General features: G+C 45.8%; 1 protein-coding gene across 1 annotated transcript in view; it reads left to right on the plus strand.

Moving 5' to 3' along the window:
• The first annotated feature begins 11,366 nt into the window (after positions 1–11,366).
• Positions 11,367–16,848, plus strand: part of IGF2R (insulin like growth factor 2 receptor) — a 109,477-nt gene continuing 103,995 nt past the window's right edge. The window contains exon 1 of the mRNA XM_059083757.2: positions 11,367–11,515. Within this exon, the coding sequence (XP_058939740.1) occupies positions 11,367–11,515 (149 nt within the window). The remainder of the gene's footprint in view (positions 11,516–16,848) is intronic.

Below are 16,848 nucleotides of genomic sequence, written 5' to 3' on the forward strand. Positions count from 1 at the left end.
AGGATGCCTTTAGCTGAAATAGCAGATGACCCAATTTAGAGTTCATAAAGAGAAGTTGGACTTTTTTTTTTTTAGCTCACATGCAAAGAAGTCTAGAGAAAGGCTTCTCTCTGCCATCTGCATTGTCAAATATTCTCTAAGGCTGGTAGGATGGCTGATGGTGGTGATTAGACCTATAAGATTCCCTCGTTCATGCCTTGGGGAGAGAGAGAGAGAGGCTAGTTTGTGCAGCAGCATTTTCTTAAGAGCTAGGATGCTGATTTCCCAGAAGGCTTTAATAACCCTCTCCTTGTGTATCACTGGCACGGAATGGCTTAGGCACAACCATTTCTGAACTAATATGGCCCAGGAGATAGACATCTTTGATTGGCTCAGACTAATCAGCTGGGTTATAATAGATATCAAGCAGTCAACCACAACATCCTCTACATGTGTCCATTTTCTAGATCTGGGTTGGCAGACTATATAGCCCTTGGACCAAATCTGGCTGGCGGCCGGTCCTTGTAAATAAAGTTTTATTGGAATGCAGCCATGCTCATTTGCTTACGTAGATTTATAGGTGCTTTCATGCTACAATAGTAGAGCTGAATAGTTGTGACAGAGACCACAAAGCCTAAAATATTTACCATCTGGTCTTAAGAGAGTGTTTTTGACCCTGGTTCTAGATGAAGAAAGTGTGGTTGAGGTTAAATGACCTCCAAAGTCAAAGAGGCAGAGACTGGATTATAACTCAGATGCCCGAGGCTCTCTCTGCTACCAGTTCTACTGGGAGAGTTTCTTCGGATAGGCTTGCATTTTTTGTGAGGTGTGCCAATGCAGCCTTTTGTACATAGCATCACTGACATAGGCCTGCTGAAATAAATATGTCCATAATGGCAAATTCAATTCTTAGGAACAACAAGTTCACACGCGACTATAAATAGAGAAATAGGTTGGGACATGAGAACACCGACTTCTACAATTCATCATGATAAGTTTGACACGCCATTAAAAAAACACAAACAGCTGGGACAGGAATAAAATTTGTCATTAACCATTGGGAATAAAATTAAAGATTTTCAGAAAATAACTTCACATAGATGAAAGGTTGATTCATGTTACCTTGATGAATTTTATTCACAAAAAAATTAGTTTTAAAAATGAAGGAGAGTGGAATCTAGAGAAATGGTATAGATGCACTGGTTTGCAAGGCAGAAATAGAGACACAGATGTAGAGAAGAAACATATGGACACCAAGGGGGGGAGAGAGTGGGGTGAATTGGGAGATTGGGACTGACATATGTGTGTGTATATATATATATATATATATATATATATATATACACACACACACACACACACACACACTAATATGTATAAAATAACTAACGAGAACCCGCTGTATAGCACAGGGAACTCCACTTCGCTGTACAGTAGAAACTAACACAACATTGGAAAACAACTATATCCCAATTTTTAAAAAATTTTTAAATGAAGGAGAAAACAGTGGAATGAATGAATACAGTATTCGCAAAAAAGACTTACCTCTGATATCTGCTTTTCCTTGATTATGCATTCCCTAACCCTTCCACCTTTTGCTCTTCAGCCCCTCACCTTCCCCTCTGCCTTTCTGTAGCAGCCAGTCTCCAAGATGACTTTCAGTTACCCTCAGCTTTTGGCATTCATGCTTTTGTGTAGTTCCCTCCCACATTATATGAGTGTTGGTCTATGTGGCCAATAGAATATGGGCAAAGTGATGGTATGTAACTCTAAGGCTTTGCCTTATAAGGCATTGCAACTCCTATCTTGGTTTCCTGGATTGCTTGCTCTGAGGGAAATCCAGTCACCATGCTGTGAGGAAGCTCAAGCAGCCCTGTGGAGAGGCCCCACGGAGGGGAACTGAAGCCTCCCACCAACAGCAACACCAACTTGCTAGCCACATGAGTGAGCACCGTGGAAGCAGATCCAGCCCATCAAACCTTCAGGTGACGGCAACCTTGGTTCACATTCAACTGCAACCTTAAGAGAGACACTGAGCCAGAACTCCTCTGCCAACCCACAGAAAATGGGAGATAATAAATGTTTATTGCTATTTTAAATCATCAAGTTTGGGGGTAATTTGTTAAGCGACAAAAGATAACTAATATACATGTCTTCCATATTAGGTCAAAAGATTCATGGTAGAGTAGCAGGCAGGTCAGAATGAAGGGTTAGCAATGAAACAAAGGACAAAGAAGGAGACTAAGTAAGAAGTCAAATGACGTGAGGAGGAGGGAAATAAAAGGGAGAATGTATGATAGCTATATGGCCCAGATTTTTCAGAGCAGTACAAGCTCACTATTCTGATAACAATAACAATAGTAGCTTTTATTGAGCACTTACTATGTGTGGTGGTATCTCTAAGTGCACTTTCTTTAAGGGACCACGGTTCTGATTTCTTGGATTAGAAAATATGCACCTTAGAATAAGGGAAGAGGAAAAGGGAGGGAACAGTAAGTATGCGGGAGAAAATCTGGACAGTAGGGAACTTTGAAAATAAGGCTAAACAGAAAATATATATTTATATGGAACTTTTAAAATTTGATGAGGGGCTTCCCTGGTGGTGCAATGGTTAAGAATCTACCTGCCAATGCAGGGGACACAGGTTCGAGCCCTGGTGTGGGAAGATCCCACATGCTGCGGAGCAACTAAGCCCGTGGGCCACAACTACTGAAGTCTGCACACCTAGAGCCTGTGCTCCGCAACAAGAGAAGCCACCGCAATGAGAAGCCCACGCACCCCAACGAAGAGTAGCCCCCACTCGCCGCAACTAGAGAAAGCCCACGCGCAGCAACAAAGACCCAACTCAGCCTAAATAAATAAATAAATAAAAAACCAAACCAAACAAACAAAAAACTTGATGAGGTAAGAAGAAATGTTGAAAATATCTACGTGTGTATTATAGATATAAGATACTCTTCCTCTTTTCCCGGTTTCGTTTCATTTTTCCATTCATTCAATAAATATCTAGGTACTGAGAGATCACTGTTCTGGCCCTGGGATCCAGCACGAGCAAACACAGTCACAGAGCTTGCATTTCAGGAGGATTTTCTCTTTCTCAGTGGATGGCATCACCAAATACCCAGTCGCCCTACCAGAAACCTGGGAGTCGTCCTACTTCCTCTCTCCTCCAACCCCCACAGCTGGTCCCCGGCATGCTGATGAGTCTGCACTTCTTTCTGTTCTCTCCCCCCTGCTGCTGCCTTCACGTGAACACTCAGCATTCTACCTGGTGGATCAAACTGGGTGGCTCAGAGCATCTGAAATCTATTATCTCAGCGTTCTGGAGGCCGGAAGTCCGAGATCAACGTATTGGCAGGGCCGTGCTCCGTCGGAAGGCTCTAGGGAAGGGACTGTTCCAGGCGCCTCTCCTAACTTCCGGTAGTTCCTTGGCTCATGGTGGCATAACTCCATCCTTCACTTGGTGTTCTCCGGGTGTGTGTGTCTGCCTCTTCACATGATGCTCTTTTTATATGGACACCTGTCATACTGGATCAGGGGCCCACCCTACTCCAGAATGACTTCATCTCAACTAACTGCATCTGCAGCAACTCTGTTTCCAAATAAGGTCACATTCTGGGTTACTGAGGTTTGGGACTTGAGCATCTGTCTGAGGGATACAATTCAACCCATAACACCTGGGTTAAGTTGCAGTCTTTTCAACCAGCCCCCCTGACTCTAGTAAGTCCCCCTCAGGTGACCCCTACGCCTGTCCTTCACACGGTGGTCAGTGTGATCTGGCTAAAATAAAAATCTGATTATGTGGCTACTCAGCTAAAAATCCTCCCGAGTTTCCCTTCTCTTTATTATTATTATTATTATTACTTTTTAATTGAAGTATAGTAGATTTACGATGTTGTGTTAATTTCTGCTGTACAGCAGGGACTCAGTTATACATACGTATATATTCTTTTTCACATTCTTTTCCGTTATGGCTTCTTACAGGATATTGAATATAATTCCCTGTGCTCTGTGATAGGACTTCATTGTTTATCCATTCTATATATAATAGTTTGCATCTGCTAAACCCAAACTCCCAATCCTCCCCTCTGCTACCCCTGTCCCCCTTGGGAACCACAAGTCTGTTCTCTACATCTGTGAATCTGTTTCTGTTTCATAGATATGTTCATTTGTGTCATATTTTAGATTCCATATATAAGTGATATCATATGGTATTTGTCTTTCTCTCTCTGACTTACCTCTCTTTAGCAAAGCACAAAGTTCCTCAAAATCTGGCTTGAGCTTCCCTCTCTAGCACCTCCCCTCCCCAATCCCCTGCCCCGTCCCCAATCCTTTACTCTGACTTGTGTTCTGGCTAAATCATCTCCTTTGGGAATCCCTCTTAGAGGAAATTCAGTCTCCCTTAGCTCCCTGTAAGTAATTGCCTACTTCCTATGACACTAAGTAGTAAATCGTTGGTTTCTCATCTTTCTTCTTAAATCTCTGAGTCCCTTGAGGCAGGGGCTGTGCCTTCCTTGCACTCCTAGTGCGGAGTATGGTATCAATTAAAAAATAAATATTCAATATGTGTTTTTTGAATTAACTTTACTGTCTTCTCATGGAATTATGCATTTTGTGGAGAGTGAGTAGAGAAGAGAAAGATGGTGGTCCAATGGTCCTATTATAGGTTTTTTGAGAGCCCTCACTCATAGAAGTCTTGCTAATACAAATCAAATGCTTGTATTTATTCATGAGCTCCTGACTCTCCTGGTAGAGAATGTTACAAACTAAGGAAACCACAGAACATATCGTGAGTCACATGATGGTTTGTTTGAAGGACATTATTTCCCATCTTCTCACTTACTTCAGGAGAACTTAAAGAATGAATGTCTGTAATTAATCTGAGGACTTGCCGTTCCCACCACCAACCTAAAGTGAGATTCTTGCTGGAGTTGCCACAATGCAGCTGGCACCGTTCATTCTCACATGTGCGTCTCACAATGGGCTCCACACGGTTTTCAAGGGGAACTTTCTCTTCCCTCTCAGCTCCTATGAATCCCCTCAGTTTTCTTTCCAAGTCTCTGCTTCTTTTCTGGCCTGTTCTCTCTTCCCCATAAACATGGTTCTCCCCAAAAGGGCACTTTGCATTTTCCAAACATGGCCACACCTTAATACCTGTCCCCTTCCATTTGCTCATTGAGAGCTGGAGTCCAGGTCTCCTCCCCCTGGGTCTGGGCAGAGCCTAGTGACTGCCCTGACCAAGAGTGCTCGCTCTCTCGCTCTCTCTCTCTCTCTCTCCTTGACTTGGAGCCCAGCCACCATGTCTGAAGGAGCTCAGGCTATGTGTCGAGGCCACAGAGGCATTCCAGCTGAGGTCTCAGCCGACAGCCAGCACCAACCATCAGACATTGGAGCGAATGAACCTTCAGATGATTCCAGCTCTGAGCCATCGAATCTTCCAGCTGAGAGCCAGAAGTCATGGAGCAGAAAGGAGACCTCCGTACTGGGCCCTGTCTGAATTCCTGACCCACAGAAACTTGTGAGAATTAATAACTGATGATTGTCACTTTAAGGTAATTTATCATACTCCAGTAGATCATGAGTACACCAAGAATCCATTTTGTTCTCTTCCTGGGCTCTCTCATTCACTCTGCTGATGTCCAGTTACCCCTCGCATCACCAATGCTCCTGTCTTTGCAACTGTCTCCCCTGTAATTACTCCCAGCTCTGTTTAGTGTTGTATTACCAGTGACTGCAGGGCACCTTCCCCTGGGTATCCCTGCCTAGTTATTGCACAGAAAGACACATCATCTTTCTTTTCAAATCCATTTTTCTTCTTCTGTTCCCTTTTTCTGGTCTTGGCATCACTCTTTCCAATCTAGAAACTTTAATCTTCACTGCCGCCTTCTGTCTGTCCTGTCCAACCAGTTGCCAAGCGTTGCACTGTGTTGTCAGTTGGTATGCTTTGGGCTGCAAGGAATACAAAAGCCAGAAAAACATGGTGTAGCAGTCTGGGTCCAATCAGAGGATAGAAACAGGGGATATTCAACATGGAAAATTATTAACTATGACAAAAGAGAAACTATAAGATATGAAGGAACTCTATATGGTATCCTAGGGCTGGTACCAAGGGAGGACAAGCCTGGAAGAGGTTTAGATCTCATTGGAGAAGGTGTGGTTCAGCTCACTGAATAACAGAGAAGTTCCCTAGTATAGCCAGGCTGGTCTGTAGTTGCATTAGGTCACCCTCTGGCATGCAGGTAGCCGGGCAGGCAGTCAGCAACCAGTGGTGTGGATATCCTGGAAACAGCAGGAAACTCTCTTCTCTTGAAATTTCCCTCCAGAGCGTGTTCTATGCTCAGAAAGTTTGACATCACGCTCATTGTAAAGAGAACTACTTACAAGAATCCCTTTGTTCATAAAATAGCATATATTGAAGGGTGCACTTGGAGCTGAGAGGCAATAAATTATTAACCAACACACATGGATTAAGCAACTTCAGTTATCATGTCATAAAGTGAATGATCAGATACTGGCCAGTTCTAGGGTTTTGGTGAAGTGGTAAAGCAATGTCACCAATGATCCTGATGTTTTCCATCTCTCTCCCACTGTGTTGGCTATATCTTCCCTTGGAGTTACAAGGGGCTGTAGCAGCTACAAGTGCCTTATACAGACAGTACTGCTTCCAGGAAAAAAAAAAAAAGTGGGGTTGAGCGGGGGAGAGGATTTCCTTTGCATCACTTATTGGAGAGAAAAACATTTTGCAGAGAAATCTCAGGAGACTTCCCATCAATTTCCACGGTCAGGATTGGAGCATATGCTCTCCCTCCGTTGTAAGAAAGGCTGTGTTGCAAGGGTCTCACATCTTTGGCCTCTTTAGTGGGAGGTGGGCTTTGCCAGCAAACAAGGGCATGGGCAGTGCCTGTGGGAAGGCAGCCAAGCACATCCATCTCCATTCCGATGCCCCCTCTGTTCCCACTGCTGCTGTTCAGGTGGTCACTGGCCACCTAAGTGCCCTGCAGAGTCACAAGACCCGAGTTCTGCTTTTGACCAGGTGTTACCCAGGTGGGAACTGGGTGTTCCTGGGGAAGGGCAAAAGCCTTTCCACTGTCTCTTTTGTCACCTTAATTCTGGTGCTTTTATTAAAGTGGCTTTCAGTCCATCCTGCAGCTAGATGGATTTTCCTGAAGTATAACTGTGAACTAACTCTCCCTTTCTCTCTCTCATGTTCCAAATCTTTCGATGAGAAGGAAGTTTATGAGTTAAAATCTTGGACTTTTACACTAGATCATATCATTCACATTGAAGCTCTTACTAAGTGCATGACCTCAGGAAAGGTATTTAATTTCTTTATACCTGAATTTCTCATGTTTTAAGCATGGATAGGATTACTATGCTCAGAGGATTCTATAAAGAGTAAACCATGAAATACAGGAATGGTTTTTGACACAGTGACTTTTTAATAGGTAGTATTTTATCAGCCGTTATTGTTCCTCACTTTACATCCAATTAAATCTAAATTTCTTAGGTCCCCATTTAAGATCCTGTAGGAGCTGACCCCAATACAATTTTTCCAAACTTATATTAAAATTGACTCCCTCCCCTACTAAACTATACAATACTTGAGGGAAGGATCATATTCTATAAGCCCAGGATTTAGTGCAATCTTTGGCCAGAGTTGTTTCTCTGTGTTCCCATGTGGTTTTCATTCGAGCATTCCTTGGCCTGCAGATACCTCACTCCTCCATCCTCATAAGGCCGTCTTCTCTGTGTGTGTCTCGGTGTCTCTACACCATTTCTTACAAGGGCACCAGTCATATTGGACTGATCCCACCCTCCTGTAGCACGAGCTAACAAAAATTACCCTGCAATGACCATATTTTCAAATAAGGTCATGTTCTAAGGTAATGGGGATTAGGACTTCAACATCTCTTTTTAGGGGACATAATACAACCCATAACATGGGGTCTTGAGCTACATCTCTAAGTCTCTGTTTTCTCAAAGGTTTGCTGCAAAATTTAAATGAAATACAGGCGAGTTATGCCCTCTACCATTTGACTTTAGAGTATCTAATATGCAATTTACATTCAAGTTTTCCCAGTTATCCCCAAGTGTCCCTTACACCTTCCTGTTTAGGGATCTGGGCTCCAGTTAAGGGTCATGCATCACATTTTGTGGTCTTGCCTCTTTATTTTCCTTTAATTTAGGACAGTGGTGCGACGAGAGGGAAGGGGGCAGGGCACAACCATTAAAATAATGACACAGTCCTTGAGTATCGATACAACAAAAACTGCTTAGAACGAATTATGTCCAAGATGGCAGAAGATCTGACTTCCAGTAGACCTTGAGCCTCATTATACACTCACTGTAATACACTAGCATATGCTAAAGGACACACCCACAGGCGCCATGACAATTCCTAGGCTGACCGTAATAGGCCAAAAAGTGGGTGATAGTCCAATTCCTGGAAATCCTCACCCCTTCCCCCAGAATAGTTGGATTAATCCTCCCACTTTTTAGCCTACGAAATTACCCAGCCCATAAAAACTAACCACCTCCACACTCCCGGGCCACTTTCACCTTCGGAGACGACTGCAGTCTGTCTATGGGATGTGTATCTCCCTAACTAAACTCGCTTTCACTTTACTATGGCTCCCTCTTGAATTCTTTCCTGAGTGGGGCCAAGGACCCTCACTGGGCAGCCCATCCCGGGAACTCCCCAGAGACCTGGGAATTCTCTCACTCACCCTTTTGCAACAGCGGTTCTCATACCATCATGTGTATGAGAATCTCCTACAAAGCTTATTGAAACAATGTTCTGGGGCCCATCTCCAAAGATTTCGAGTCAACAGGTTGGAGTGAGGCCCATGAATTGGCATTTCTAACAAGCTGGCAGGTGATGCCAAAGCTGCTGGTCCAAGCTCCACACTTTTGAGAACTACTGATCTAGAACAAGGGTTGGCAAACTTTTTCTGTAGAGGCCAGATGATAAAATACTTTAGACTCTGTTGTAACCAGTCAATTCTGCCATTGTAGGCAAAAGCAGCCATAGGAATACATAAGTGGATGCTGCTACATTCCAGTAAAACTTTATTTATAAAACAGCTACCTGGTCAGATCTGACCTCAGTCTGTTGTTTACTCTTGCTTTTTTGGGGGTGGGGGGTGGAGGAGGGAAGGGGGGAAATCTTTCAGAGCACTGACATTTTTGAATTGTCCAGTTCAGTTTTCCTGTAGAATGTTTCACAATCTGGATTTGATCGTTTTATTTTTATTAGATTTAGGTTAAACATTTTGGCAATAACACCACATAAGTGATATTGTGTACTGCAGGGGGAAATTGTGAAAGACTTTGAAATGGACCAAAAAAAATTATTGGGTAACTTCAGTGGAAAGCTAGATGCTATCTAATGCAACTTTGTGCATTAGCTGATTCTATGGGGTTTTGAGCCTTTCATTATCTTTGAGCTATTTTACAACTCTCTAAATTGTGGAATACTGATGGTAATGTCTAGGATTCTTGTCTTTAGAAATGCAAATTTTGTTCCTTTGACATTCATTTGACCTATAAGCATTGACTAATCTTCCATCTATTAGGCAACTTAACTTCAGCATTCCTGACTGCATGTGTATGTGTTGGGTTGTCTTTGGATTCTCTTTTGAACCAGTTGGAACATGTTACTGGTCTGACATTAATGAGTTAAGTATTATCTCTGACACATGTTCATTTTACACATGCATCTGAGTCATGATTATACTCTCTTTTAAATATTATCCCTTAGCAGTATTTTTCATTGCATCATTTTAGGAAGCAGAAAATGTCAGTTTTTCCAAATCTTGGTGATATGAACTTTAATTTCTTGATAAAGGTGGTTCTACCAGACCTTTCCATTGTAAAGAGATGTCTTTCTTTATTAGGGAAATATCCTTTGAGACAAAGTGAATATTCCGGTTTGCAATTATTTTTCACCTGATGGTTTTAGTTTCCACTGAAGATCTTTGCCTGTATCAATTATGACACTGGAGTTGCAAAATATGAACCCTTTCATGATGCCCACAGTTGGACATCTGAGCACGCCCTTTGAGCCACCACACCAACTTTCCTTTCTTGGGCCATATTCCTCTTTGGCAATATAGCAACGTGGCCAAGCCACACGCTCTGGGACTGTCTAGCTTGAGCTTAAACCCTGGCTTCTCCACTTACTAGCCGTGTGACTTGCAAGCTTTTTAATCTCTCTGTGCCTCAGTTTCCTTATCTGTAAAATGGGTGCTATAAAGATATGTCTCTTATAGGATTGTGTTAAGATTAACTGAGCTAAATCAAAGCACCACAACCGTACTTGGCACATAATTACCTGCTCAATAAATGTTAGCTATTATTGTATGCGTTTGAATTCCTGCTTTGCCACATCAAAGTGGCTTTGGGTAAGTTACTTAACATCTTTGTGCCTCCGTTCATAACACGGTTCCTGGATTCATGCATGTTAAGTGCAAACACAGTGTCTGGTATGGAGTAAGCATTAAAAAGGATGAGCGGTTACCATCATGATTATTCTGTATAATAATCAGATTATTCTGTGTAAGGTAAACTTTTTGAGTTCATGTCTTTTCGGATTTACCTTCTTATTTTCACTGTGCCTAGCTCAGTCAAGTCACATAGTATGGGTTTAATATTTGAATAGAGGCATTAATAAAGCTTTACTTAGTGGCACTCGCTTGATAGTTACATTTTTGCCTCCTTTATATTTCAAGTTCCTATATCTGTGCTGCCCGTCCTTATTGTAGGAAGCCCACGCTTGGGAAGTAACATTGTCACACAAGGTTGTGAGAAGTGGGTTCCCATTCATCAAGGACCCGAAATAACAGGGCTGTGCGGTAGCATTTACGGCACCTTAAGTCTAAGCCTTATTTTCCCCTCCCTAACGGTCGAGGGTGGGAAACGGTGACTCCAAGTTGGGAAGCACCCACATCGCGACCCAGACTACGCGCTGGTAGAAACTGAGGCGGTGGCCGGGCCCCCGCCGTGGCAGCAGCCGTGACACAGGCCTCGAGGCCGCACCTGCGCCCGCGAGGCCGCCGCGCCGCTTCCTGCTCAGCGCGTGCAGCGCTCACGTGACCGGGCCTGGGCGGAGCCCGGCGGGCGGGGATCACCTGAACAAGCGAGTCATGTGAGCTGGGCGGGGGAGGGGGCGGTGCCGCCCGGCGGTCACGTGACCGGTTCTAGGGCCGCCGCCGCTGAGCCCAGAGAAGCCGCGCGCCTCTCGGGCTCCTGCTCTGCTCCAGCTCCTCGCGCTCCTCTTCGCCTCCACCTCCGCCTCCGCCCTGGCGGCGCAGCCATGTCCCGAACGCGGCCCCCGGCAGCCGCGCGCCGCTAGCTCCGCTCCAGACGCGCAGCCGGGGCCCGGCGCGATGGGGGCCGCTGCCGGCCGGAGCGCCCACCTGGGGCCCGCGCCCGCCGGCCGCCCGCCGCGCTCCCTGCTCCTGCTGCAGCTGCTGCTACTGGTCTGGGCCCCGGGGGCCGCGGGGACCCAGGGCTCCGAGTTCCCAGAGCTGTGCAGGTGGGTGGCCCGCCTGGGTGCAGGCTTCTGTCGCGGTGCCTCAGCGCGCGGAGGGCGGGGTGGGGGGCAGGGGCGCTCGGGGGAGGGCCGGGGTCCCCGAGTCGCCTCTGGTCCGGGCTTGGGTCAGCCCGTCCCCGAGGGAAAGTTGCCCGCGTGGTGGCGAAGGATAAGAGACTGGGGGTCATGGGCGCGGGCGGGGGGCGCGGGGGGGCGCGGGGGCTCCGGCTGCCCGGCGCTGGCTGGGTTCCGTCGCCGGACCACTTGTGGCTGTCACTAAGTCCGGGGCGGCTTTGTGTGCGAGCGGCCGGCCGCCGCCACCCGCCCGGGTGACACACTGCGGCCACCTCACGCCCAGCGCTTGCCCTCTCAGCGGCGTGCCTGCGAAAGTTGGAGGACGCAGGAACTACCGCTCTGCTTTGTTCCCACTCCACGTTTTCCTCAAAGTTCCACCAGCGGGGCTTTAGAGGGGGCCCTTAGTGTGGAAAGACTCACCCGCACCAATGGCCGTGGAGTTGGGGGGTTTTGGTTTCATTTGCTGATTGCTTTCCTCCATGTGGGTTTTCCATTTTTTCTTTAAAGTAGCCTTTCTGCAGAAGGTGACTTTCTGGGTTTTTTTTTGGATCGGGGGAATGGAGGGTGGTCATCCAGTATTGGCTTTCAAGACTTCACCCTTCACTTCTCCAAGCCTAACTTCCTGTCTAGTTGTTCACATGATGTCATTGTCTCCGGGTGGATTATTCTAGTGGAGTCTTTTGCTCTGGGAACCATGATTGTATAATCGCACGTCCCAATGAGGGCTGTTAGTGTCCTGCCATGGCTGGGAGTCCTGGGGCTGGGGAACTACCAGTCCGAGAATTTTCTAACCAACTTTCTCTGGACTGTTTAGGATGATGGAAAATACGGCTTTTATTTATTTTTTAAACTTCGGTTCAAAGAAAAGGATGAAAAGTTCTGAAAGATTAGTGCACAGTCAACAGTTATCCCTGGTGTTAGCAAGTTACTTCGCAGAATGAAGTGAGGTTTAGCCCGCTTTGAGCTGAATTTTGAGTTTGCGGTGGCGTTTATGGGGTTCATATTCTTCCCTTGCATCAGAGATGGTCCTATTGCCCCTGAATTCAGAACTTGGAGAAATCATTACCCTGAGGAGAGTGAGTCTGAGCTCACAATCGAAACGGAAAGGCCCGTATTCTCTCTTTTCCCTTTTTTGGAAAGGGGTAGCGGGGCGGGAGGGAGAGTTTACAGCACATTAGTTTGTAGGCCAGTTAGCCTCCCAAAGTTACTCACGGAAGCCCCCGTTACAGAGAAAAGGGCCCTAGCTGACACAAGGTCAAGCTGCAACTAACCTCTAAAGGAGGAAGTTTTGGAATAATGGCTTCTGTGACCAAACGCATCTGTGAGAAGTTAGCCCAGCTGGGCTCGTGGTGTTGAAGTCTTGGTGTGGTTAGCAAATTGGAATTGATTTCGTAATAGTTGAGGTTAAAGTTGGCCTCAAGGGCAGACCCCTACTCCGTGGCCGCTGCAGGGGCCCTCGCTTTTGCGTTAGGCTGGTAAGTCGTCCCAGCGCCTGGAACCTGGTTTATGAACCTCATCTCCAGGTGGACTCTGGCCTCTTGGTCCAGTAGGAAATGGCCGTTGTATCTTGAAATGCTTCGCCTCGTGGTCACACGTGGGCATAACGTAGGAAATGTTCCACGGCGTTCCGAGGGGTCTGCATTTAGCCTGTGCCCTCTGCGGCCTTAGGAGGGCTTTCACGTTGGTTTAGGTCCCTTCTGCGAGCTTTCCTCGGGACTGCAGCCCCCGGCAGGTCACAGCTGGGCTTGTGCACATTTCGTTGCCGTTACTGCTCTGTGCTTTCACCTTGAGACTTCCCCAGAGCTCTACACTTCAAACCCACTACCTGCAAAGTGAATTCTTTCTATTTGTTCCTGTTTTAAATGGATTCCTTGGCTTAAATACTTATTAAGACTTGTTTCTTTTTTTTTTTTTTTTTTTTACCCTTGGGGAGGGGGTTTAAAAAAAAATGGTTTTCCTGAATGAGGTAACACTGGCTAAAAGTTCCTTAACTCTAGCACATATTTGAATGGGAACATCTTTTTAAATGCAGTTTGAAAAATTCTACCAAGTAGCACCAAAGCCGGATGTTTTCAGCTGCCTTTTATTCCACCCCTGGGCGTCCACTTGTAAATAACTCCCCAGGTCTCACTGTGAGTGTGAAAAGCAGACTTCTGCTGTTACTGTTTGTGCAGCTTGTCGGTGGAAGCAGTCCCTATAGACACCGGGTCACGTTCCAAATGTTTGTAAATAGGTTGCTTGTAACGAGAAACACGTTTTTCCGTGGAAGACGCTCCTGTTCCTGGTGGTTTGGTGCCTGGCACGGTTTCCAGATCCCCTCAGGCGCAGGTTTGGGGTGCCCACATGCCACCCAGCATCAGCTAGAGCCCTGGCAGGCAGTTCTCGAGTCACTGGAGGAAAAGGGAGTTGGATTTCCGGGAAAACAACCTCTCCTCCCAAGCCCTGCTCTCTAGAACCTGAGAGGGTACTTTTCACCTGCAGTCCCTTAGGACCCACGCGAGGGAGGTCTGGGCCTGCTTCAGGGCTGCCTGCAGGGCACCCGTGTGGCGTGAGGGCGGTGGGCAGAGTGCTGGCCCCTTGCAGTTAGTTAACGGCGGGGATGAAGGCGACAGAGAAGCAACTGACTCAGCAGCAGCTTTGATATCTTTGTGTCTGTGGAGAGAGCCGGGCAGTGGAAAGCAGGGACGACAAAGGCAAGTTTCCCAAAGCGTATCTGCCCTCTCGGCACTTTCCGTGCTTGTTCTTTGGAGAGCCTCAGTTGTGTGTTTTTTAAGCTTCGCGAGGATTGATGCACCAGCCGAGTCCTATGCTGAGGAAAAAGTCGGTGACTCTTATCGCTCCCCGAGTTCTCGCGAGAGGTGGTGTGTGTAGTAGGAGGGAAGCACTTGAGTCCGGAGGCCAGTGGGACTGGCACGCATGGAGGGCCTGGGGCCCGAACGAGTGCCGGGCCGGGGAGGGGTGTGCAAAGGTCGCTGGGGCAGGACCCACGAGAACGAGAGGTGAGGGGGCAGAGGGCAGCCATGCAGAGCCGCGAAAGCGACCAGAAGGCCCTCCGCTGTCCATAGCTTTGCTCTCGACTGTGTGAGATACATGTTGTAAAAGGCCATCTTACATATGTAACTGGTTGGTTTCCACCCTTCGTTTTGGTGTTAACGCTCTAAAAGAGTGCGGTTCTAACGGTTTGTACTAGTTACAAAGTAACGCTTTGGGCTGGCTTGATTTAGGTAGTTAAGTACCTTAAAATTTATTCAGAACAAGTTTTCCCCCAATTGTTTGGGTAATAAATGCTGGAAAGTTTTTGTTACATTGAGGACAAGAGAATAATGAAGTCAGCTGGGAGTTGAGGTTGGTTTAGTTGATGTCTCTAAGGAGATATTTTTTTCCCTGTGATTTTTCTGAAGGAATAGTGCTTATATGCCTAATTTAGGCCACATGTTGAACTTGGACCACATCCATTTGTGTATGTTTCTTGCAACAGTAAGTGTGTGTAGCCCAAGATTGTTAATTAGGGGTACGTTAGCCCACATGCTTTAATTCTTAGAACAGCATCCTGACAGATTCCCAGGAAATGAATTCCTGATTGGGCTTCATGTCTTTTATCAGTGTTTCACGGAGGGATTTTTAAAAGATGGGGTTGAGTAAAATAATTTAGATGTCTCATCTTTATTTTGATCTTGGCATATAAAACTGTATTGTGCTGGGCAGAGAGAATTCATGGGGGTGGAAGAACTGGGACTGATGGTAGAAAGTAGCTTGTTCCTTTGCAGATATGTTCTTTTTCTCCTTTTTCTTTTCTCTTTCCTTTTTATTGTCCCAACCAGGAGCCCTCTTGGTAGTGCCCCCACTGGCCATGGAGGTGGAGGTAGCTGAGATCCAGTATACCTGTCGGTCCTTTGTACCTTCCTCATAGCTGGCTCATGACCAGTGAGGGACAGAGGCCTGAACTGATGCTAATGGTGTCTCCTCCCCTTTAATCCTGGCAAGGTGACACAGGATTCATTTATTCTCCAAGTATTCCTTAGGCATTTCTTAAGCAGAGGGGAAAAGTGGGAAGGCCCAGAGCTGGAGTGGAGACATCACCAACTGAACAGATCCAGAAGACCGCTGGCTACCGCTGCTCCCCCCAGGGAGGCAGCAACAAACGTCCTTCTCCCTTTATTTTTGCTAATTTTATTTTATTTATTGAAAAAATTTTTTTGCAGTATTTATTTATTTATTTATTTATGTTATGGCTGCATTGGGTCTCTGCTGCTGTGCTCTGGCTTTCTCTAGATTCGGGGAGTGGGGGCTGCTCTTTGTTGAGGTGCAGTGGCTTCTCTTGTTGTGGAGCACGGGCTCTAGGCACGGGCTTCAGTAGTTGTGGCACGCGGGCTCTAGAGCGCAGGCTCAGTAGTTGTGGCGCACGGGCTTAGTTGCTCCACGGCATGTGGGATCTTCCCCGACCAGGGCTCGAACCCACGTCCCCTGCATTGGCAGGTGGATTATTAACCACTGCGCCACCAGGGAAGTCCTGCAGTTTTAAATAATGTGTAGTCTTGGTTTTGATTTTCTTTTTGACCCAAGACTAATCTAAATGTTACTAGTTTTTGGCTATTATGAGCAAAGCTGTTGTGCATATTTGTGTATAAGATATTGTGTGGACACAGATTTTTCTTCTTTTGATACCTAGGGGTGGGACTCTTCAGTGAATGGGGAGGGAGTGAGTGTCAAAGTGGTTGTCCGTTTCGTATTCCCATCAGCAGTGTGAAAGTTCCAGTGTTTCTACACCCTTAACAACACGTGATCTTATCAGCCTTTTTAATTTTAGTCATCCTAGTGTGTGTCTAGTGGTATCTCAGTGTGGTTTTAATTTTCATATCCCTGCTGACTCATGATGTTGAACATCTTTTTTTGTATTTATTGGGATGCCTAATGATGAACAACTTTCATGTGCTTATCAACCATTTGGATATCTTTTGTAGTGATTCTTTAAAAAAAAAATTTTTTTTTTCGCTCTCATCCCTTAACACACTTTTTTGGGGGTCATCTTACTGTGTTTTAAGAGTTCTTTATATATTATGGATCAAGTCCTTTCTCAGGTATGTATAATGTGTATTTTCTCCCAGTCTTTGGCTTGCTTTTGTATTTTCTTAATATATTCTTTGAAGAAAGGATATTTCTTAATTTTGATGGACTTCAATTTATCTTTTCTTTTTTTAAATTGTTTGTGCTTTTTGTGGCCTAAGAAATCTTTGCCTGTACCAAGGTTTCTCAACCTCAGC

The sequence above is a fragment of the Kogia breviceps genome, chromosome 13 (genome assembly GCF_026419965.1).
Source record: "Kogia breviceps isolate mKogBre1 chromosome 13, mKogBre1 haplotype 1, whole genome shotgun sequence".
Taxonomy (NCBI): domain Eukaryota; kingdom Metazoa; phylum Chordata; class Mammalia; order Artiodactyla; family Physeteridae; genus Kogia; species Kogia breviceps.